General features: G+C 38.1%; 1 protein-coding gene across 2 annotated transcripts in view; it reads right to left on the bottom strand.

The window, feature by feature from the left end:
- The window catches only part of SLC25A12 (solute carrier family 25 member 12), a 128,070-nt gene that overhangs the window by 84,177 nt on the left and 20,237 nt on the right, over positions 1–23,656 (bottom strand). Inside the window, exons 1-2 of one of the 2 annotated variants that reach the window (XM_047869896.1) lie at positions 19,364–19,423; positions 18,349–18,402 (exon numbers count right to left, since the gene is read on the bottom strand). In XM_047869896.1, coding sequence (XP_047725852.1) covers positions 18,349–18,402; positions 19,364–19,375 — 66 coding nt within the window. In that variant the 5' untranslated portion in view covers positions 19,376–19,423. Of the gene's footprint in view, positions 1–18,348; positions 18,403–19,363; positions 19,424–23,656 lie in introns of those variants that run through there. The other variant, XM_047869897.1, reaches the window with a different exon arrangement.

Raw genomic sequence — 23,656 nt, 5'->3', positions numbered from 1 at the left:
TCCAACAAAATGAAGGCATGAACCAAGTGGGATACAAAAATCAGATGACCCAATCCAGAAAAGTGGCCAAGAGAAATCCCAAGACAACAATTGTGCTGCAGGCCTCTAGAGTACATAGTCCTGGCAGGGGAGCAAACGAAGGGCTCCAGGAAGGAAAGCCACTGGGAAAAACGGAATGCTTATCCAAGGCATTTGGCTAAGTGAAAAATAACATGGGGAGGAGTATGAACCTTTGTTCAAATGTCACCTTCTCAATGAGATCTATTCTTATCACCCTATTTAGTATTATAACCCATGCCTGCACCTATATTCCCAATCCCCCTTACATTGCCTTTTCCCCCCCTCGGCAGCTATCACTTTCTAACACACTGTGTATTTTACTTCTTTATTATGTTTACTGTCTATCTCCCAACAAAGGAAGGAATCTTTGTCTAGTTTGGTCACTGATGTATCCCAAACACCAAGAATAATGCTTGGCACACAGTAGGCACTTGGCAAACCTTTTTTTTTTCTTTTGAGAGAGAGAGAGAGAAAAAGAGAGACACAGAGAGAGGCAGAGAGAGGAAAGAGAGAATCCCAAGCAGGCTCCCCGCACAGCACGGAGCCCAAGCCATGGCTTGACCTCATGACCTGAGCCGAAATCAAGAGTAAGATGCTTAACGGACTGAGCCACCCAGGTGCCCCAGCACTCAGTAAATATTTGTTAAATTAATGAATTTGTATGAGGTACACAAGTTGCTAAGTAAATGAAAAGTTAGATAATTTTTAACTCTATCAGAAAGTAAATTACAAAAAAGCATTTTTGTCGTATAAAAACAGGAAATACATGACTTGGCTCAAAAAAAACAGTATTCACGGTCATAATAATATAGATACCAGATATTAATTTAACAACAATGATAAACATACTGAGAGGAATGGAGGAAGAAGAATGGAGGAGGAAGTAGTGTAAGGAAGTCCTCAACTACTCTCATAGAAAGTCAATAATATCTAAAAATAGCAGTATAGAAATATGAAGGGAAATACCAAATAAATAGTTAAGAGTTAGAAGTGGTTGCTTCTGTATCAGATAAAGGTCTAGTATCCAAAATCTATAAAGAACTTATCAAACTCAATACCCAAAAGACAAATAATCCAGTGAAGAAATGGGCAGAAGAGATGAACAGACACTTTTCCAAAGACGACATCCAGATGGCCAACAAACACATGAGAAGATGCTCAACGTCACTCATCATCAGAGAAATACAAATCAAAACCACACTGAGATACCACCTCACACCAGTCAGAGTGGCTAAAATGAAAAACTCAGGAAACTACTGATGCTGGCAAGGATGTGGAGAAATGGGAATCCTCTTGCACTGGTGGTGGGAATGCAAACTGGTACAGCCGCTCTGGAAAACAGTGTCGAGGTTCCTCAAAAAATTAAAAATAGAACTACCCTATGACCCAGCAATAGCACTACTAGGAATTTACCCAAGGGATACAGGAGTGCTAATGCATAGGGGCATGTGTACCCCAATGTTTATAGCAGCCCTTTCAACAATAGCCAAATTATGGAAAGAGCCTAATTATCCATCAACTGATGAATGGATAAAGAAGATGTGGTTTATATATACAATGGACGACTACTTGGCAATGAGAAAGAATGAAATCGTACTATTTGCAGCAATGTGGGTAGAACTGAAAGGTATTATGCTGAGTGAAATAAGTCAGTCAGAGAAAGACAGATATATGTTTTCACTCATATGTGGATCTTGAGAAACTTAATAGAAGACCATGGGGGAAGGGAATGGGAAAAAAATAGTTACAGAGAGGGAGGGAGGAGAACCACAAGAGACACAAATACAGAGAACAAACTGAGGGTGGATGGGAGGGTGGGGAGAGGTGAAAGTAGATGATGGGCATTGAGGAGGGCATTTGTTGGGATGAGCACTGGGTGTTGTATGTAAGCCAATTTGACAATAAATTATATTCATAAAAAAAAAAAAGAAGTGGTTGCTTCTAGGAAATAAGACAAGGATGGGAAGGATCACAGAAAAGGACTGTTGGTTTGCTTTTTGGTTAAGCATTTCAAATGTTCTCATTTGTGAATCTGACTAAACCAAGCAACCAGCTCTTTCAACAAGAGGAGAGTTAAATAAAAAATGTTTCCTCTGTCATATTCTAGAAAACCCCACAGAGGCTACCATAGCAAATGCTTGATCAGCCTGCACACAGGTAGACATATTTTTACTAACTTGTACTACCCAAAAGCACCTAACAAATATCACCCCAAGATAAAGTCATGTTCACTTTACATTCTATAAAAGTCATTGCTGAAATGGTCCTAAGTTTAAGTCCTGGCTCAACAACTCCATTCTCTTCCCAGGCTTCTACATATATCACACATCTATAAAATTAAGACTAAATGATCTTTGACATTTCAAAACAATAAGTATGCAAATATAGGATAAAGAAAAAATAAACTGTATGGTATTAATACTAATAGTGAATGGATTCTACCAATTATTGTCGACTACTTCTTCTATTCTGTGTTCCTCAATATCCTTCATAATCTTACATGTTTTACCAAGATCAGAAAACCACAGAGTTAAGAACAGGCAGGAGTGGGGAAAGGCACAATGTCAGGAAGACTACTGCAACTGGAAAGAGGAATCAACACAAGGAAGTCTAAAAATAGAATTTAAAGCCACTGACAAGTCAAAAACTCACTAGATTATGAGTGCCAAACAATGGTATGAGAAATGTACTATAGGATCCAAAAAGGAGTGGCTCGTTCTAAGGACAGGTGGAATGGGGCTGCAGTAGGAAAGAGAGAGTATGTTCAGAATAGGCCTTGAAAGTAAAATTTGATTTTAACTGCAACAGACAGAAAGGGTCTACAAGGTTTTTAAAAAATGTGAATACAGAGATGTTAAAATAAATTATTCTCTCTTTTTTGGAGGGAGAGAACTAGTTGGAGACACAAATGTTAATAAAGAGAGGGCATACAAAGATATGAAGCAGGGCACCTGGGTGGCTCAGTCAGTTACGCATCCCAATCTTGATTTCCGCTCTGGTCATAATCCCATGGTTCATGAGACTGAGCCCAGCATCGGGCTCCTTGCTGACAACACAGAGCCTGCTTGAGATTCTCTCTCTCCCTCTCTCTCTGACCCTCCTCTGCTCATGCTCTCTCTAAAAATAAATAAACTAAAAAACAAAAACAACAACAACAAAGCAAAGATGTAGAAGTTGAAATGGAAAAGACAAAGGTAGTTTGAGATCAAATGATGGAAGACTTTGAATGCTAAGTTGAACGGTCTGAACACCATTCTGTGGGTAATGGGATGCCACTAAAAGTTTTAGAGAATGAGAGAGACATGATCTGACCTGTGCTCTCTCTTGTGGCAATGTAAAAGATGATTTGGAGAAGACAGAAAATGACTGGGGGCAGGGAGACCAAGTGTCAGCTACTGGAGATCCAGGTGAAAGAGGATGAGACCTGAACCAAGGTGGTGGGAGTGCAAATGAAAAAACAATGGGTACTTTCACCCCTTGCTAATGACTTTTTAAAGATGATTTTAATAGTGTTACAGTCATACCATTCAAAATTCAAAAAGTACATTGGGGCACCTCGGTAGGTAGCTCAGTCAGTTAAGCATCTGACTCTTCGTTTCGGCTCAGGTCATCATCTTATGGTTTGTGAGTTCAGCCCCTGTGCTGGGCTCTGCACTGACAGTGTGGAGCCTGCTTAGGATTCTCTACCTCTCCCTCTCTGCCCCTTCCCCGCTGTCTCTCTCTTTCAAAATAGATAAACATTTTTTTAAAAATTCAGGGGCACTTGGGTGGTTCAGTCCGTGGAGTGCCTGACTCTTGGTTTTGGCCCAGGTCATGATCCCAGAGTCGTGGAAATTGAGCCCTAGTCAGGGTCCTGACTTAAGATTCTCTCTCTGTCTCCCTCCAAAGGCAATCAATTTCTGGATTTTTTTTTTTTTATGTTTATTTTTGAGAGAGAGCATAAGCGCACCCAAGTTGGGGAGGGGCAGAGTAAGGGGGACAGAGGATCTGAAGCGGGCTCTGTGCTGATAGCAGGGAGCTCGATGCAGGGCTTGAACCTACAAACCAAGAGATTATGACATGAGCCAAAGTCAGACTCTCAACCAACTGAGCCACCCAAGCGCCCAGAAGCAATCAATTTCTTGTCTGTCCTTCCCGAGATGTTTTATGCATAAATGATTATACATATATGAAATATATGCATATACATGCTAATGTATACACATGCAAATGTGCATAAATACTCTTACCCATTTCTCTTTTTTACACAAATGATAACATAATTATTAATTAACATTGTTCTGTAGATCTTACTTTTTTCAATTTCAGTCTTGTTGAAAAGCAATTCAGCTATACACACACACACACACACACACACACACACACACACACGCATATCATATATAAAGAACTATAAGAATGCTCACATCTTTTGTCAAAAAATCCTGGCCTGACTCTTATGAGAAATTTAAAAGAAGGAAGAGCAAAACACAAAATGCACAATTAAAAAAAAACACTAGAGATGGGTTATGGAGATCTTCTCTTCACAACTGTTTGCTGCTTGCTTTCTGTAATCAGATGTCAATTCTCAAAAGAGAGAATATGAAAACATTTCAGTTAGTATTAACAAAATGCAGCAACTAATTCTCCATTTATTTTTGCCACATAGGTGCCTAATATCTAATACTAATACCTGAATTTGACTGCCAGGACTACCACCACTATACACACAGAACACACATACACACACACACATACACACAGAGTAAACTGTACCTACAGAATCACCAGGATTTCACAACAATCTTGACTTTAAAACTATCAGGAAATAAAACTATCAGGAAATAGCCTTAGCACAAACCACTAGCACAGCAGCCAACAAGGAAAACAAATGCTTTTGTTGACAAGTACTGGAACAGGCTTTGCCAGTATCTGGGGTTATAAATGATGCCAAAGAATCAATTACCCTGAGGTATTTTGCTAATGTTTTCCCCAACTCTCCTACTCTATTTTAACTTGATTTTAACTGAAAGATAAAGCATATAGCTCAGAGGGGAAAAAAAGTCTTCTCATCCATAAGGAGTCAGTACTTGACTTCTCCAGGAGACAGTTAACTAATTAACTCATTAAATTACAGACAATTACTTGGCAATGTCAGTGAGTCTGTTGCCTGAAAAGACAGAAGAGGGAGTGTAGAACAGAAACTAGAATCTACCCACAGTCAGTCAAGATGCTAAAACATTGTAGGTATTATGTTAACAAAGCAAAGCAGATACCTCAAAAACAGGTGATTTATTTAAACAAAAAGTATATTTTAAAATAAGAATGACTCGTTTAAATAGTTTCATTACTTTCAATGCTTATTTTAATTGCTGGACAATAATGTTTTAAACGAAGTAAACATGGCCTACAGTAACACAGAAGGCTAGAAATCACAAAAGTTTAGGTGGCCATATTGAGACCTTCTCCTTCTGCTAACCAAAATGACTTGCATGTTTATACTGAAGAGAATAAAAAGAAAATTAAAACAAAGTTTTGGGTCTCCCATGCTAAATTATTCTAAAAACCTAATACGTCAACTTAATAGTTTCATAATATTTCCATTTTGTTCCTGTCATTTCAAAGGAGGAACAAAAATGACTTTAAATGAAATTAACCAAATATTATATCCATACTCCAAATAACTTTAGAGTTAATCATTTGCCATTTCAAAGATGTCTCTTAAGCAGTTGTAAATCTCTCTTGGGCAGGAAGTCAAGGACACATGAAAGACATTGACAAGAAGTAGCTGACAGTATCCAAACAAAAATAGGTGATTTATTTTCTTGATGAAACTTTCCAAATCCAACTCAAGTATTTGAATGTAAAAGTACACATAGCTTTGACATTTCCAGAAATATTTAAGTTTACATTGAGTATAGTTCACATGTGCTTGAAAAAGTCTTGACATTATGAAGCTTGAGAAATGAAATGGATCTCAACGAAAGATCAGAATCTTTATACATTGATTGCTGATAAAAGATGGCAGGGTTTCACATACAGATATATATAATTACACTATTGCACTTACACAGAACTACCTCTAGCTCCAAATGAGATCATGTTATCTCCAAATGTTCTGTCTATCCAGCCAACAGATCAACATATTAAGGTCTCACTTGACTGGAGTAAGTTGGAGAGTAGTAATTCCTTTACAATTTGCCAAACTTTAACCCATATAGCAGGTTACCTGTAAAGCAGACTTTACAAAGAGTTTTCACACAACCCTAGATTTCTATCGAGTACAAGGGGAAAAAAGAAGGTTAACTTAAAATTTAATGACACGAATGAGTAAAAAAACCAAATAGTCTAAATGATACAAATTACCTGTTTAAATGATTTAAGTTCAAAAACAGATCTTTTGATATTTTATATGTCCAGAAGATTTTCCAGAGGTTATAAAGAAAAATTCTGATCTCCTGTAACTAGAAGGCTGGTTACTTTTTAAAAAGTACACAGTGTATCAAGATCAAGGATTTTCTTTTTAAGTATGCACACCAAAACCAAGTAATATATTTAGAAGCATTACTTTTTAAGCCAAAAATCTGCTATTATCAAATCTTCCAGGTAATTTCGCTTTCACTTAAAAACATTTATTAAGTACCAATCGTGTGCTGGACATTATACCTGATACCAGGGATGCAAAGATCACAAAAACAGAGTTCCTACCCCAAATAACTCAGAGACGGTGGCATGCTGGACACTGAAACCAGGGTCTAAAAACAAATTCTAATCCCTGTGCCATTAACTAGTTGTGATTTCTTGAGTCTTCTCTGAGTCTCTTCTCTAATAAGAAGATATGGAAACATTAACGGTCTTGACATAAGGAAAAAATGAAATCCTGAACACCAAAGTTCTTGGAAATTGTAAAACTAATAACACGTAATGAAATACTGTAGTTACTCTAAAATGCTTAGAAACACAGAAAAGCAAAGGATCCAAATTTCCCTCCTTGCTTATTTAATTATTCTGCTTTTGCCCAAACATGAAGGAGTTAATGTTCTACCTCCTCATCTTTCTCCAAACCAAGGTTTCCTTGGGGTTGGCTCCCACTGTTGTTGGGTTTACCAAATCAGTCCTAACTGGTCTAGCCAGCTTCATCTCTGCTCATCCAACATGTGGCTGTAATAGGAGTCAAAACACACTGCTGCTCCAAGACTTTGTTCCAACTGAGATGATCTGACATTTTCAGATCTTAACATCCTTCCAATTTCAGTAACTCTCACATGACAATGCCACAAAGTTCAGTAACTACAGAGATCATGTAAAGCATTTCCCATACAGAAAAGTGAATTATAGGAACAATGGAAGAGCTGAGCTTCTGAAGCTAATCCTCTTGCTGTCCTTCACTTACATGGCTCTTACTCCTAACAGAAACCAAATTTAGTCAGGAACCAGGAACGTATGCCCTTTCACTACACTAGCACTCTGCATAATGAGCAGACCACAACAAACCCTGTTACAATAGTACAATGTGGAACTTATCTGTTATAAATTAATATTCTAATAAGAAAAAATAATTCTAACACATATGGCCACTTTTTTAAAGACTTTAATTAGTGATGCAAATTTTTTCCGATATTTACTAAAATCAACTACACACGCATTAGGAAAAGGCAATTTTATGCATCTAATTTTAACTAGCACTCTTAGCCACGTATTCAGATACACTAGAAACAACCTTCTATTGCAAACCTTCTATTGGATTTTGCAAAAAACGTTCTCAGAAATCTGCCTTTCTAACTCAGTTTGCCTCCATGAAATATTATGTGCTTATTTTTCTTTTTGCTTTAATATATGTATTTTTACCTTCCATTATATCAAATCCTATTGTCAGCAACTAAACAATGTAATTCCTAACAGAGCAGAGAGGTATAAGCTCTTTATTAACCACTGAAATCAACTGAAGCTACTATAATAAACTACGTATACCAAAACAATTTTCCCCTCAAAGTTTCCAAAAACCTTGGAAATAAAATAATGACCCCAGAGAACTCAATAACTGAAACTAGGATGATTCTCAGGGCAGATTAAGTTGAATAATTAATTCACATTGTTCTTAAAATAAATACTTCAATCTCTTGGTCTAAGTAACCATGGGAACATACAAGGAGCATATATATTTATAAGCCTGGGCAAATCATGTCTTTGACAATCAAGGTGCAGCTCCTAGGGGGACAGAATGCTTTAAGGTTGGTAAGCCTTAATTAAATACCAAGATTTTTGTCACAGAGAAAGAAGGACCTTTTTCCTGGTAAGGAGTGGAAAATATTAGAAGATTTAAGAGAAAGGGCAACCAAATGTAATGTATGAACACGTCTTGGATCATGATTTTAATAAAGCAACTCAAAAAAATGAAACCATCAGGGAAACTTCAACACTGAATGGAAATCCACATTATTAAGGAATATTTTTACATGAAATAATCAAATTATGATTTGATGGTTTTCAGAGTCATCAAGTATCAAGTCATCATTCAGTAGCTTTTCGAGATACTAAAGTATTCATATATGCAGTGATACAATGTCTGGGAATTGCTTCAAAATAATCCAGTGCAGCTGTTAATATCGAGGAAGCAAGATTAGCCAAAAGAGCTGATGAAGCTGAGTGACGGATATATGGTAATTCATTATACTATCTTCTCTAACTTTATATAGGCTTAAATTTTTCAATAATTAAAAAGGTTTTTTGGATACAGAAAAATAATGAGGTGATTCTATATATACTAACATACCTGTATCTCCCAAACAAAATTAACTTAGAAAGGCAAGTTGCATTGAAACATATAAAGCAAGTCTCTTCTATTTACTGTATAACCTTGAGCAAGTTACCTAAGCTTTCTAGGGCTCAGTTTCTTCACCTATAAAATGAGAATGTTAATCGCTTCTCGGCCTTTTTGGCTAAGATCAAGTGTAAAATGAGAATGTTAATGGTTCCTACCTTTTAGAGTTGTTTTGAGGACTGACTATAATGATTTATATAAAATACTTAAAATAGTGCCTGAGACATAATAGTGACTCAGTAAGTAAGCAAGAGCACAGTTCTAAAAGCCCAATAGTGGCCATAGAACTGATTTCAGTGAATGATGCTTTAGAAACTTCAGTATTATTAAGTAAAAGAGAGCTGGACATAAGGGGGAAATGATTTTTTTTTTTGAGTTATACACATAAAGAATGAATTATAAGTCTTTCTTTCAGATCTGTGTCTTGGTATTTCAGAGCTTACAGTTGGACTATTAGTCCTTCTCCGATCCAGATTGAGCAGTTGAAGGTTCCAAAGAAAACTGTTATCATCCACATATCATCCACAGTCTATCTTAGACCATGGCTATACCCCTTCTCAGAACCTACAAACTTGAGAGAAATTACTTCTTATTCTTATTTCTGAATGTGGAGATTTGTAAATATCTTCAGGTATATGTCTCAACAATATGAGTAATTAGCTGATTATATGTACATAATCATAAATACATATTAATATTTTAGTCACTTTATAGGTCCAGCACAGTTAGCTGGGAAAGATAAGGGACTCAGATCTTATTCAAGAAAGAAAAGTCCTCATCCCATCTTAGAAGGAAAAAAAGGGACCAAGGAACTAAGCTCCATTTGTCAGGCATCATTTACAAATTACCTCATTTAATTGTTATAACATCCCTATGTGCTAGGTGTAATAATCCCTTCTTAGGTAAGGAAACTTACTGGTATAAATACCTAAGGTCCTAGAGGAAAAAGGCATCCAGTAAGGACTCAAATCCAGATCAGACTACAAAGCTCTTGCAGGCTCAAGCTACACTCTGCTGCCTCCTGGATGAAAAAGAGTCAGCTGAGGCCCCACTCAAGATGTTCTAAGAACCCTACGGACAGAAAGAAATTAAATTGGAAGAATCACAGTCTAATTAAAGCAGTCATCCATAAGAAAGCATAGAAACATGTAAGGAAGTTTACATTTCTTTTTTTTTTTTTTTAAGTTTATTTATTTATTTTGAGAGAGAGAGTGCATGCGTGAGCAGGGGAGAAGGAGAGAGACAGAGAAAGGAGACCATCTCAAGCAGGTTCGGCACAGCACAGAGCCTGAGAATGGGGCTTGAACTCACGACTGTGAGATCATGACCTGAGCTGAAATCAAGAATCAGACGTTTAACCAGCTGAGCTACTCAGGTGCCCCGAAAGTTTACATTTCAATATGATCTATTTCAATATGATCTATTTAAAATGTAAATTGAGGGGCGCCTAGATGGCTCAGTCGGTTGGGTGTCCGACTTTGGCTCAGGTCATAATCTCACGGTTCATGGGTTCGAACCCTACATCGGGCTCTGTGCTGACAGCTCGAAGCCTGGAGCCTGCTTTGAATTCGGTGTCTCCCTCTCTCTCCTCCTCCTCCCCCGCTCACACGCTCTCTCTCAAAAATGAATAAACATTAAAAAAAATTTTTTTTAATGTAAATTGAGGGGCGGCTGGGTGGCTCAGGTCATGATCTCACGGTTGGGTTTGTGAGTTCAGGTCCCACATCAGGCTCTCTGCTTTTGGCATAGAGTCTGCTTGGGATCCTCTGTCTCTCACTCTCTCTGCCTCTTCCCAGCTCATTTTCTTTCTTTCTTCCTCCCTCTCCCTTTCTCTCTCCCCAAAATAAACAAACATTAAAAATTTTTTTAATGTCAATTATTCCACTTCCAAGGTGAAAGACCTTTGGTGGTCTCCACAACAATCTTTGAAAAAAATCCAAACTCTTCCCTGCAGCCTACAAACAAGGCCCTGCTTGATATGGCTCTCCTTCAGTCTCATCTCTCACTGGCCATTCACTCCCTCACTTACTGATGCTTCGGACACACTGGCCTCCTTTCTGTTTGTCAAACATACCAAGCCCTTATCCACATCTAGGCCTTTACACATGTGAGCCCTCTGGAATTCTCTACCCACTTTATAGTCTCATCTCTAGTCCCACCTTCTCAGGGGTTTTTACTGACCACTTTCTTGAAAAGTGATGGCCTTTTCCATCATTCTGTTTGTTTTCTTATTAGACTTGTCACCTTCTGAAGTTTGTTTTGTTTTTTTTAAATGTGTGGGCTTTGCTACTGTCTCAGCCCCACCCAGAATGAGTTACTTTCACTGAACTCCTCTATCTCAACTCTATAAAGGTAGAACCTAGCACAATGCCTGGCACATGGTAGGCAATTAAAAATATGATTGGTAGTAGAACATAACATGACATTTAATAACACTAATTTTCTCATCTTTTCAATTACTTTTCAATCCCTGTATCAGACTCAGGGATAAAGTCTCATTATGGTGCTAGTATGCCCTTAATGCCTAACACTTTTTTTTTTTATGTTTATTTATTTTTGAGACAGAGAGACAGAGTGTCTCTGTCTCAGAGACAGAGCAGGGGAGGGGCAGAGAGAGAGGGAGACATAGAATCTGAAGCAGGCTCCAGGCTCTGAGCTGTCAGCACACAGCCTGACGTGGGGCTTGAAGTCACCAACCATGAGATCATCACCTGAGCCAAAGTAAATGCTTAACCAACTGAGCCAGCCAGGTGCCCTGTCACTTTTTTTTTTTTAATGAAAACTTTATACAGTTTATTGCAAATACTAATATACCAAAGATAAAGGCTATCATCTTCAATTCCTAAATTCTAAAAAACTGGTGAAAACACTTAACAGTTTAGATAAGAAAACTTTAGATCCCCTTCTGTGTGTCTCATAGACTCTCATTGGCTTTATTCAACCCAATTTATTCTGGGAAGTCCTCTTTTAACTTCAGATTCTGAAATTTCTAAATTCTTACTTTAAAATTTTTTTAATGTTTATTTTTGAGAGAGAGAGAGAGAGAGAGAGCCCGCGCAAGAGAGAGCACACCAGTGGGGGAGGGGCAGAAAGAGAGAGAGAGAGAGAGAGAGAGAGACACAGAATCTGAAGCAGGCTCCAGGCTCTGAGCTGTCAGCACAGAGTCCTATGCAGGCCTCAAACCCATGAGCTGTGAGATCATGACCTGAGCCGAAGTCAGATGCTCAACCAACTGAGCCACCCAGGCGCCCCTATTCTTACTTTTTAAATTATTCACTTGATCAAAATCTAATACATACACATTAAGGCTTTATTTTTACTTTCCTCTAATTCTTCTATAAATGTATATGTGTAAATATACATACAACATATATGAAGCGGCTTATAGAAAACTCGAGTCATGCTATAGACACTTCTTTACATCTTATCCCACTTAATAGTACACTGGAAATCTCTAAATCAGCTGAAATAGGCCTCATTCTTTTTAGTTTTGCATAATTTTCCATGGAATGGTTTTTCCATAGTTTTTCTATCACTCCTCTCTGATAACATTTGTTTCTCTTTTTCCTACTTTTTCTTCCCTCAAGGAACAATTGAGTGTTACAACTAACAACCTTGTACATATATATTTTTATGAGTATTTTTATTTTTCTGGATTAAATATCCCCAAAGTAGGATTGTTTATTCAAACGGTATCTTTGTTTTAAACTATTGCCAGATTGCTTTCCAAAGAGTCTTTGTTTCCACAAATACCCCATGAAAGCACCTTTTTTCTCCACACCGGGCCTCAGTCGATGTTATCATTTGTGATACACATTCCATCCTTTTGAAAACATAGCCCTGGGGCACATGGGTAACTCAGTCAGTTAAGTGTATGACCCTTGATTTTGGCTCAGGTCATGATCTCCTAGTTCCTGAGTTCAAGCCCCGCATTGGGCTCCTCAGTGACAGTGTGAAGTCTGGTGGGGATTCTCTCTCCTCTCTCTGCCCCTCCCCTCTTTCTCTCTCAAAATAAATAAATAAACTTAGAAAGAAAGAAAGAAAGAAAGAAAGAAAGAAAGAAAGAAAGAAAGAGAGAAAGGCAGGCAGGCATCTGGGTGGCTCAGTTAAGTGTCCAACTTCAGCTCAGGTCATGATCTCAGTTCATGAATTCAAGCCCCACTCATGAGTTCAAATCCCACTTGGGATTCTCTCTCTCTCTCTGCCCCTTCCCTATGAACACACACACTCTCTCTCCCTCCGCAAAATAAACTTAAAAAGAAAAAAAAGGAAAAGATAGCCCTAATGCATATTCCAACAAGGTAGAAGGGTCTCCCACTTAATTAATTCCCTTCTGAGCCCCAGGTTATTGCCAAAAATACATACATATGTAATATGTAAACAAATATTTATTGAGTAAAAGAATATTTCTTTTGGGGTGCCTGGGTGGCTCAGTCGGTTAAGCATTTGACTTTCGGCTCAGGTCATGATCTCGGGTTCCTGGGTTCGAGTCCCGTGTCAGGCTCTGTGCTGACAGCTCAGAGCCTGGAGACTGCTTCGTATTTTGTGTCTCCCTCTCTCTCTCTTCCCTCCCCTACTCATGCTCTGTCTCTGTCTCTCAAAAATAAATAAACATTAAAAATTATTTTAATAAAAAAGGATATTTCTTTCAATTAAAAATGAATACATTATCATAAAAACACTAAGGAAGAATCACTCTTTGCTTTACGTTAGCAGCACCTTCTTCCATTTATTCTATAAAATAAACAACACAGGGGTGCCTGGGTGGCTCAGTCAGTTAAGCATCCAACTTAGGCTCAGGTCATGATCTCACGGTTTGTGGGTTCAAGCCCTACCTCTGCTGTTAGCACAGAACCCTCATCAGATCCTCTGTTCCCCTCCTCTCTGTCCTTCCCCCACTGTTTCTCTCTCAAAATAAATAAACTTTAAAAAATAAAATAACACAGAAAACGCATTTTCATAATTTTTACATGGGATATGATAATCATTGTTACATTGGGTGATAATGAGAAAAAGAACAGGTTCAAAATAATACTTGAGTTCTACACTGCAGTATATTTTTGGTCTAACATATATAATGATACAGTCTTAACATGTGTTGCTTTTACCATACAATACATTGATAAGCAAACAACAAAAAGTCTACCAACCAAAAAAAAAAAAAAGAGATCTTGACAAATCATTCACTTATAACAGTTTTTGATAAACCTACTTTGCCACATAGCATAGACTAACTTCTCGTTTTGAAGTTCCTCACGTTTATAACAATCAGCCTGTGATAGTCCTGTTATCCTCACCTTACCTCCCTCTTCATTGCTTCTCTTGTCTCCTTTTGCTACTGTATATTTCTGATGTAGCAAAATCGGGTCAATGATAGTGTGTGGGTGAGAGGTAAAAGAAGAGAGAAATCAAGAAATGACAGTTGTAAGGGTAGTAATAGTAAAAATCTTAGCTTGACAACTGGTTGTAAGTTACAGCACAGTCTAACACATAAGAATTCATTTGTTGTGCTCCAACTTTATGAACTGGTAGGAAGCTGGAAACAGCAGAATCCTAGTGAATATTATTGCTCCTTTTTTTAACTAATAGAAAATATAGGTCATCAAAATTTGAGAAGCAATGAACACAGAAAAAATAAACCTATGTCCCTATACTCAAAATAATAATGCTTCACTTTTCTAAAGCCCTTTTCACATACTTTTAAATATATATATATCAGCATTTTCAAAGAGAAGTATTTTCCTGTTTACAAAAACAAATGAGTATTTGTGAATTTAGACAGTTAATGCCACAGATCTAAATTTACAAAAAACAGCTTTCAGTTGTATTCCAAAATTCAAAATTAAATCTCTCTGTAGTCTTTAAATATCTCACTGATCCAGAACTCAAGTAACCCCCAAATCCTACCAAAATCAAATTATACTAATAACAGAATAATTTTAATCTTTGACCATATCCTTTTTTTTGAAACTACTTTAAACTCCCATAGGACAATTCTCCCTCGTTCTCCTCCTCCTCCTTTCCACTTTAATTATGGATATCACTTATAAATCAGTCCCTTATTCCTGGTCCTGTTTCTTTTATATTTAAACTCCTAACCACAAGGATTTATCTACCACCTGTACAAATTTGTATCTCTCCACTCCTGTCAGATTTAACATATTAGGACATACTTATTTAACAATGAAACTTAAACTTCTCTCCCCCACCAATAATTCCCAAAATAGATGCCTTATCAATTAACATCCATCCAGATTCACTACTTCTTCCTTTACTTCTACATTTAATACCAAATTCAATAGATTCATCCCTTACAAAGTCCCTGGTATTCTTATTCCTTCCCATTTCCCCAGCCATCAGACACTCCAGGTCATTATCTCCCACATGTATTATTTCAATGGCCTCTTAGCTGATCGCCCTACCTACTTCCAACCTCTCCACACTTTATCCAACATACACAAAGAGATGTCAGAATTTACCACTTCAATTTGCCCACTCAGAAACCCATAGTGCATCCCTACTGTTTCAAATCCAAACTCATTGGCCAAATGTTCTAGGTAGTTATGGTGCAAAGGCACTTTTTTTTTTCATCACCTAAGTAACCAGATTGTTTTTTCCTTTAACTTAACAAACACAGCTGCCATTAGCACCTCATGTACTTCTAGCTTTCAAAAAATTACCCACCCCCCATTTAGAGACCCCCCCACAAGTGATTTAGTGTAAGGGTTAAGAATACAGGTTCTGCAGTTTGATTGGACTCCAGCCTCCACCACTTAAGAACTAAATGACATTAACCAAGTGATTTAACTTCATCTATTTAACGGGGACTCTAACCCTACCTCCTAAGGTTGTTATGAAAATTAATGTAATACCCTTAAAGCACTAGGCCAATGCCCAGGACACCGGTGAATGATCAATAAATGTTAGCCACTGTCATTATTATTACAGCCACTTTTATTCAGGCAAGCCAATTGCTCTACCAGAGGCTATGTATTTGACTTCATTATTCTTGACTCCCTCAACTGCAATCTGTTAGAGGTGGAATGGGTTGAGAAAGGAGCTAGTCACATGTCAATTACCATCCAAATCTTGGCTTAGTCCTCTCCTTCGATTATTCAACTGATGCCTACTGCTAAACTAAATACAAGTGCACACATGGCACACAGCAAATAGTCCTTAGTAAATATTTCTTGGGCTGCTATGTTAAATGCTAACGAAATACTGTAGTTAGTATATATTTTTTGCCTATTTTCTCTAAAATATTAATAAACCGTATGCTTCTAAAATAAAACTGCTCCTAAACAGTGTCCTATAGCTTCAAGTAGCTACAGTTTGAAGCACTCAAAACAGGAATAAAAAAATCTAATATGTTACTTAATAACTGTCCTCAAATAGATTCAACTAACTATATTCTACCTTTCTAGCTGGTAAAGGTAAGTATCTGTGATGTCTTATCTATCAATTAATTCTTGGGTCAGTGCTTTATAACTAGTACTAAATGCACTGTTATTAATTCCACAATTTTTCAATATAAAAATAAAACAAGGGCATCATCAAAATAATGTGCAAAAAGATAATGATAGGGGGCACCTGGCTGGCCCGGTTGGTAGACCATGAAACTCCTGATTTTGGGGTGGTAGGTCGAGTGTAAACATTACTTAAAAATAAAATTTTTTTAATTTTTTTTTTCAACATTTATTTAGTTTTGGGACAGAGAGAGACAGAGCATGAACGGGGGAGGGGCAGAGAGAGAGGGAGACACAGAATCGGAAACAGGCTCCAGGCTCTGAGCCATCAGCCCAGAGCCCGACGTGGGGCTCGAACTCACGGACCTCGAGATCGTGACCTGGCTGAAGTCGGACGCTTAACCGACTGCGCCACCCAGGCGCCCCAAAAATAAAATATTTTTAAAAAATGATAAGATTTTTAAATTGTCAAAAAGCTAAGCATAGATACTCCCAGTTCTTTCCTTGTATTCTTATCCTCCCTCTCCCAAAAAACCAAACCCATGCAGAAGCACAGATTTTTTTTCCACAGGATTTTTAAAGCTGAAAGGACCTCAATTCCCATTTCCCAACATCCCACTGAGTTCCACATGAGAAGGTGAAGCCCAGAAAGGCCAGGCAGATAGCTACAGATCCAACAATCAAAATGAGGCAGGAGCAGGAACTGAACCCAGTGTTCCTGACACCTAGGTCAGTGCTCTTTGCACTACATCATGAACCATTTCAACTGATTTCTTCCATGCCTACTTAATATAGAAAATAAAATTAACTGTATCACATGAACATCTCACAAAACAACTAAGTATAATCATGGTGTGGTTAATACTGACATATTTTACACTATTTTTATGAACACTTGTGAGGAATAAAGGTTTCAAGCCAGAAACAGACTATTTCTATTATAATTACTTATGTTCTGGAAATGATCCTTCCCTTTATCAGATTTTATAAAATCTAAGATTCCAATTTTAGCTAATTTTTTTTCATGAGTTACACATGGTATGGTCATCTATGCAGCCTCCTCCCCAACAATAGCTTAAGCAATCCATGTCTCAGATAAAAATGTCATCTAGTCCAGGCTGATCAGCATATGTTAGAATCTGTTCCTAATATAGAATCATACACTTTTGGAGTTGGAAGGAACCTTGGAGATCACCTCTCATTTTACAGAGGAAACAAATACCCAGCAGGGACCTGCCCAAGGTCAAAGTTTCTATATAAGAACCCAGGTCCAGAACAGAAAGTTTTCAAAAGAAGATTTCACAGAAAAACACAATACTTAATCGAACACCTTAGCTTGTCTCCCTTTTCATCTATTTAAGTACAACTTCCTGCATGAGGAACTTCTGAAATTTAAGAAAAGAAAGCAAAACAAAAAACTAAGCCAACTTGTTTTAAGTCTACAGCCAAGTCACTGATCTTAAAAACTTAGAAGGTAGATCTTTGCAAGAATTGCAGACAGTAATATTTTATAATAAAACCCCAAAAGGCTATCTATGAATATAAATAAGCAGAGGGAGAAAAGACACACACATTATCAATATTCTTATCTCGCTAACAAATTACATAAATGCTTATAAACAGGAAAACTATAAACTTGCAACTTTCAAGAAAGAATATTAATCACCATACATAGTAATTACACAAGAGTGTCAATATGTTTTGAAGTTATATTTTGATCATAGTGCTTAAGGGAAGCTGGAAATTGTTTTTAGTCTCCTTTCACATACTTTAAGTCATGTTAAAAAACAAAATTTTGAGGAAAATATTTTATCAAACCTTAATAAAAAGGAAAATGTGTATTCACACCTTAACAAAATAAGAGAATTACAAACTACATTGTCTACCCATGTTTTTAAGAATAAACGGGGGAAAAAACAGAATAAATGAAAACAGAACATTCCTGAAAGTTAAGGCCTGAGAACCATTAAGCTTACACTTTTTTTTCCTCAATAAAAAAAGGTGCCACACAAGCCAATTTACCTGGAGGAATATGTTTCTTAACTCATGAGGATCACCTCGCTTGGTTGTTTGCACCTGTAAGGAAAAAAAGAAAAAAGAAAAAGCCAGTTAATGCTTTACTAGAGACCATATCATCTCTTCAGATTAGAGTTCACAAATGCTAACAAATCAATGCTCTTATCTTTTATAGGGGCATTTCGTTTAAAACAAACCAAAAGTATTAACACTGATAACACCTGTCAAATTGGAGATCTATGGCTACAGAGTGGAAGTACAGGTGTGAAGAGCTTAATATACAGCAAATCTACCAGATTTCCTCTGGACTGGAAATGGAAGGCAGTGAGGATCAATCTCTTATTTTATTCCACATCCACTAGCAACACAATAGCAACCACCCACCTCCAAATCAAAAGGCCAGGAAGAACAGGGCAACAGAAAAGTTAAAACACCCAAATCAATCGCCTGGCCTAGCAGCTTTTCTCCCCCATGGAAAGCAATCCAGAATATAATTATCTCTGCGCCCGTCTTTCGCCACCCAACCTAAAATACGAAAGCTGCTACATTTCCAAATACTTTCGACATCTTGCCACCAGCAGCACAAATGCCAACCACTGCCCCCAGCCCCACCGAAGCCCCAAATAACTCCAATTCCTCACCCCCTCCCCCACTGCAATACACAGATGCCTTAGGTTATCCCCGGCTTTACATGCCACTTCCTCCCACTCCCTTTCTGATGGCCTCCAACTCCGGGCTCACAATTTCACGCACCTAAGGCAGGGCACTACTCTTCCTTCACCGACCTGGTCCTCACAAGCCCCTCCAACTCATAATCCCTCCTACTTCCCCTCCCCCAGCCGGGCATCCTCTCCCTCCGGTCCAAGCCCCCACACAGCTTTCCCACCCGCAAGCTGGAGCCCCAGGATACGCTATCTAAGAACCAGGCAACGAAGGAAATGGTAAGAGGTGAGGGGCTGGGGGCAAGGTCCTCGGGATGTCTCTTATGCAATAAAGGCAGCAGCAGAGAGTCGGGAGTCACCTTGACCGCCATGCTGTGCTCGGAAGCCGGGGACGAGCGAGTGAGCGAGCAGGGCCGAGCTGTCAGGGCGCGCGCGCGCCGCCTCCCCGGCCGCGCCCGCCCACCCGCTCGCCGGCGCCGCGCGCGTCCCTATGCAAATGAGCCCGGGGCGGGGCGGGAAAAGGGCCCCGAATCCCCGCCAGAAAGGGAGCTGTTCCCGGCCGGCGACCTGTCTCGCTGGGGAGGGGAATAATCCTCCCATAGGCTAGACTGGAGTGCCAGCCCTGGGATTCCGATGCGCCGCGTGGTTGTCTACTGCTCAGTCGCCGCCCAGGTTTCTTAAGGCCTCTTAATGGGTGTGGCTTTGGGCACCGACTTCTGCCAAAGACGTTTAATCCTGAGACTTAAGGGAACGCTTGGGGCCCAGACTGAGTAAGATTTCGAAAGATCAGATGACATGTCCCATTAATGATACTAATAAATGAATTAATGACAACTAATGGCAAATATTGACAATGAAAAGGATTGGGGACCATGCACTCTGGGCAAAACCTAAGGAAATATAACTTGAGAAATCTGCCCCTAAATTGGCATCGGATGAATATGTTTAATATATTTGTAATTCTTGCACTACTATAAAGCTTTATTAGTAGACTCACTCCACATTCCTAATCATCCAAATCCTTTGTGCAATGAGGTGGGGCACAAATGCATACAGAAAAAAAATCCATCTGTCCATGGACAGGACTGGTACTGAATTCTGGCCCAAGTCGCCAGTACATAAAGATTGCCGGCCCTGCCTAAGTAGTAGCTCTACCTGGAACCAAAATAATGTCTCTAAAACTGAGTTCTGCCACTATGACTATATTGAGGTATTGAGCCACATAATGATTCACTCAACATTTACTGGGCATCTATTACATGCTAGACATAGTCCTGCTTGTAAAAAATACAAAAACAAATAGCATTGTGTCCCTAACTTCTAGGATCTTACAGATGGTTAATGCTTACCCAAACCCCAACCTTAAGTATATTTTATTTGTGACTACAAGCATACTTGCTGTTTTTTTTTTAAAGCTAACAACATAAGATTTATTTTAATATCACTTAGCTCTATGATCCCATCCCTCTCCACCCTCTTTCACATTTCCAATGTTGAATCTAACAGGAGGCTTCCCTTTTCTCCAGTCTCACTAATCATGCTTGTATTAAGTATCCAAGTTAATAGAAATGAGGAAAGAGGAATGGAGAATGTAAATTGTTGATAAGGAATGCTACATTACTAGTACTCCTATAATGAGCTTTTCTGCTGCAGTTGACTTAACTGTTTACCACCATTCTTTCTTCAACTTGTTCAAAGTTCTTTTAACAATGTTATCGGACATAAGGATTTATAAATTCATATTTTGTTCTTCTACACCCTTATGCCCCTGATACTTTGCTCTCTCTTATTTCATGACATTTCTCTAAGTAGGATTCTTAAGATTTTTTTTTTATATTACTTTACAAGGGAAGAATGTTTAGTAGGCCAAAGTTCCTTAGTTTGAATAAAAGTACTTAAGGAAAGGAAGACATTTATTTAAAATAAAAGTATTGGGGCACCTGGGTGGCTCAGTCAGCTAAGCAACCAACTCTTGATTTTGGCTCAGGTCATGATCTCATGGTTTGTGAGTTCAAGACCCTAGAGGACTCTGCACTGAGAGTGTGGAGCCTGCTTGGGATTCTCTCTCTCTCTCTCTCTCTCTCTCTCTCTCTCTCTCTCTTTATCCCTCCCCAGCTTGCAGTGACATGTGCACTCTCTCAAAATACATAAATACACATTTAAAATAAATAAACAAAAGAATTATTTCTTATTGGAATACATTGTTGGCCAAATCTATATAGTTGGAGTGAAAATTTAGGGTCAGACTGGCCACTCCTACAGAGGAAGACATCACATTTAAACAGAGCCCACCACAACAATTCATAGGTATAAGCACCAAGCCACAACGAAAATTTTCTCAAATAAAAATAGCCAACTTTTTAAAAAAATTATACATATCTATATAAACACATATATAGATATGTATATATACACACACATATATATATATGCCTTAAAAAATAGCTGATTTTTGAGTAAGTCCAAGAGCTTCACTGGTGCCAATCTAGTTGCAATGGAAATGATGTAATAATTTAAAACTAAATTAGGGTGCTATACAGAGAAAATAGAAAAGCTCAGCTACCCTAAATAAATATGGATTTTGCTAAATTTTTTATCCATCATATAATAAACAATAAAATGGACAAAGGTATTAAAACTATCTACTTTAAGGAAATTAAGTATTTAAAGGAATACAAAAGCCCATGAGTTAGAGTTCCTACGCTGAAGAACTTTCCAACCTATCATTGTGTTATAATGATTGGCTCAGTCAGTTAAGCATCCGACTTCAGCTCAGGTCATGATTTCATAGTCTGTGAGTTCGAGCCCCGCGTTGGGCTCTGTGCTGACAGCTCAGAGCCTGGAGCTTGCTTCAAATTCTGTGTCTCCCTCTCTCTCTGCCCCACCCTGTTCACGCTCTGTCTCTCTCTGTCTCAATAATAAATAAACACTAAAAAAAATTTTTTTAATTAAAACTTACTTGTGCTTCAATTGCAAATGAGCAGGATTTAGGGAAAACTTAGTCAATGGGGTATCAAAAGACAAACCTGTCAAATAAGATTCACAATATATTTGGGAAAAGATAGTAGAAATAGTTCAAAACTTTTCACAGTTTTTTAAAATTACTTGCCAATATAGTAACTTATAACTCTTTCCTTAAATTGCAAATGACATTTGTAAACATGAAATAATTTTAAAACTATGAAACAACTACAGGTTGAAAACTTGATCATTAAAAGTCTATAGAGAATGACATTTAGAAAGCACATTTGGCAGTTAAAGGCTAAGAAACTGTTGCAAATATATTTATGTTTATATATTGTCATTAATAGTCACTTTTTAGAATTGGTTTCATAAGAAATTCAGTATGTAGCTTGACTGAGCTGGGAATTTAAATATACTTGTGAAGTTGTGGCCCATGAAAATAATATATTACCCCAGATGTAAAACCAAAATATGGGTTTACTAGACAAACCTGCAGAAACATGTTTCTAACTCCCAAACAGCTTACATTATATTAATTTGAAACCAGCCAATCACTTTGTGGGTGAAAGTTAGAATTATACTAATGTCTAGTGCCCTAATAAGCTAAAATATAATAATTAAAACAAGAGACAATTTCCAGTGAGCCTGTTCTGCCACAACTCTTGGCCCTCCTTCCATCTTTAATAACATACTATTTCTGCTTATCTTTTAGCCTCCTCTGATTATTTTACTGACATGAATACATTTTTGTTCTTGTTTCCATATCCCACATAGCTACTAGGAGTGTCATCTTGCAAGAAGTAAATCCAGGTGGTATATGAACACTTAGTAGAGCATTAGGATATCACTGACTAATTAAACCAGGAGTGAAGCTCCTGGCATACGGCATCATTATGATGAAGAATAAGCGGCATTTTACGCCTGCCATCAAGATGAAACTCACTTAAAATATCTGAAATAGGGGCATCTGGGTGGCTCAGTTAGTTAAGTGTCCGACTCTTGGTTTCCACTCAGGTCATGAGCTCATGGATCTTGAGTTCCAGCCCTGCATGGGGCTCTGTGCTGACAGTGTGAAGCCTGCTTGGGACTCTCTCTCTTTCTCCCTCTCTCTCTGCCCATCCCCTGCTTGTGCTCTCTGTCTCTCTGAAAATAAATAAGTAAACTTAAAAAAATAAAATAAAATATTTGAAATAAATAGCATGATCTGACTTTGGCACACATACACAAAGGATGTTTGAACATCTGGAACTAGAATATAAAATGGTTCCTTTTATTTTACTGAAATATTACAAAACTTTCAATTTTATTTCATTTATTTCCTTTTAAATATTTTATTTTTTATTTATTTTTTTTTTAATTTTTTTTTTCAACGTTTATTTATTTTTGGGACAGAGAGAGACAGAACATGAACGGGGGAGGGGCAGAGAGAGAGGGAGACACAGAATCGGAAACAGGCTCCAGGCTCTGAGCCATCAGCCCAGAGCCTGACGCGGGGCTCGAACTCCCGGACCGCGAGATCGTGACCTGGCTGAAGTCGGACGCTTAACCGACTGCGCCACCCAGGCGCCCCTAAATATTTTATTTTTAAGTAATCTCTACACCCAACATGGGGATCGAACTCACAACCCCAAGATCAAGAGTCACATGCTCCACTGACTGAGCCAGCCAGGTACCCTCAAAACTTACAG

Source organism: Prionailurus viverrinus, chromosome C1, assembly GCF_022837055.1.
Source record: "Prionailurus viverrinus isolate Anna chromosome C1, UM_Priviv_1.0, whole genome shotgun sequence".
Taxonomy (NCBI): Eukaryota; Metazoa; Chordata; class Mammalia; order Carnivora; family Felidae; genus Prionailurus; species Prionailurus viverrinus.
This window is presented reverse-complemented; position numbering and strand designations above follow the sequence as displayed.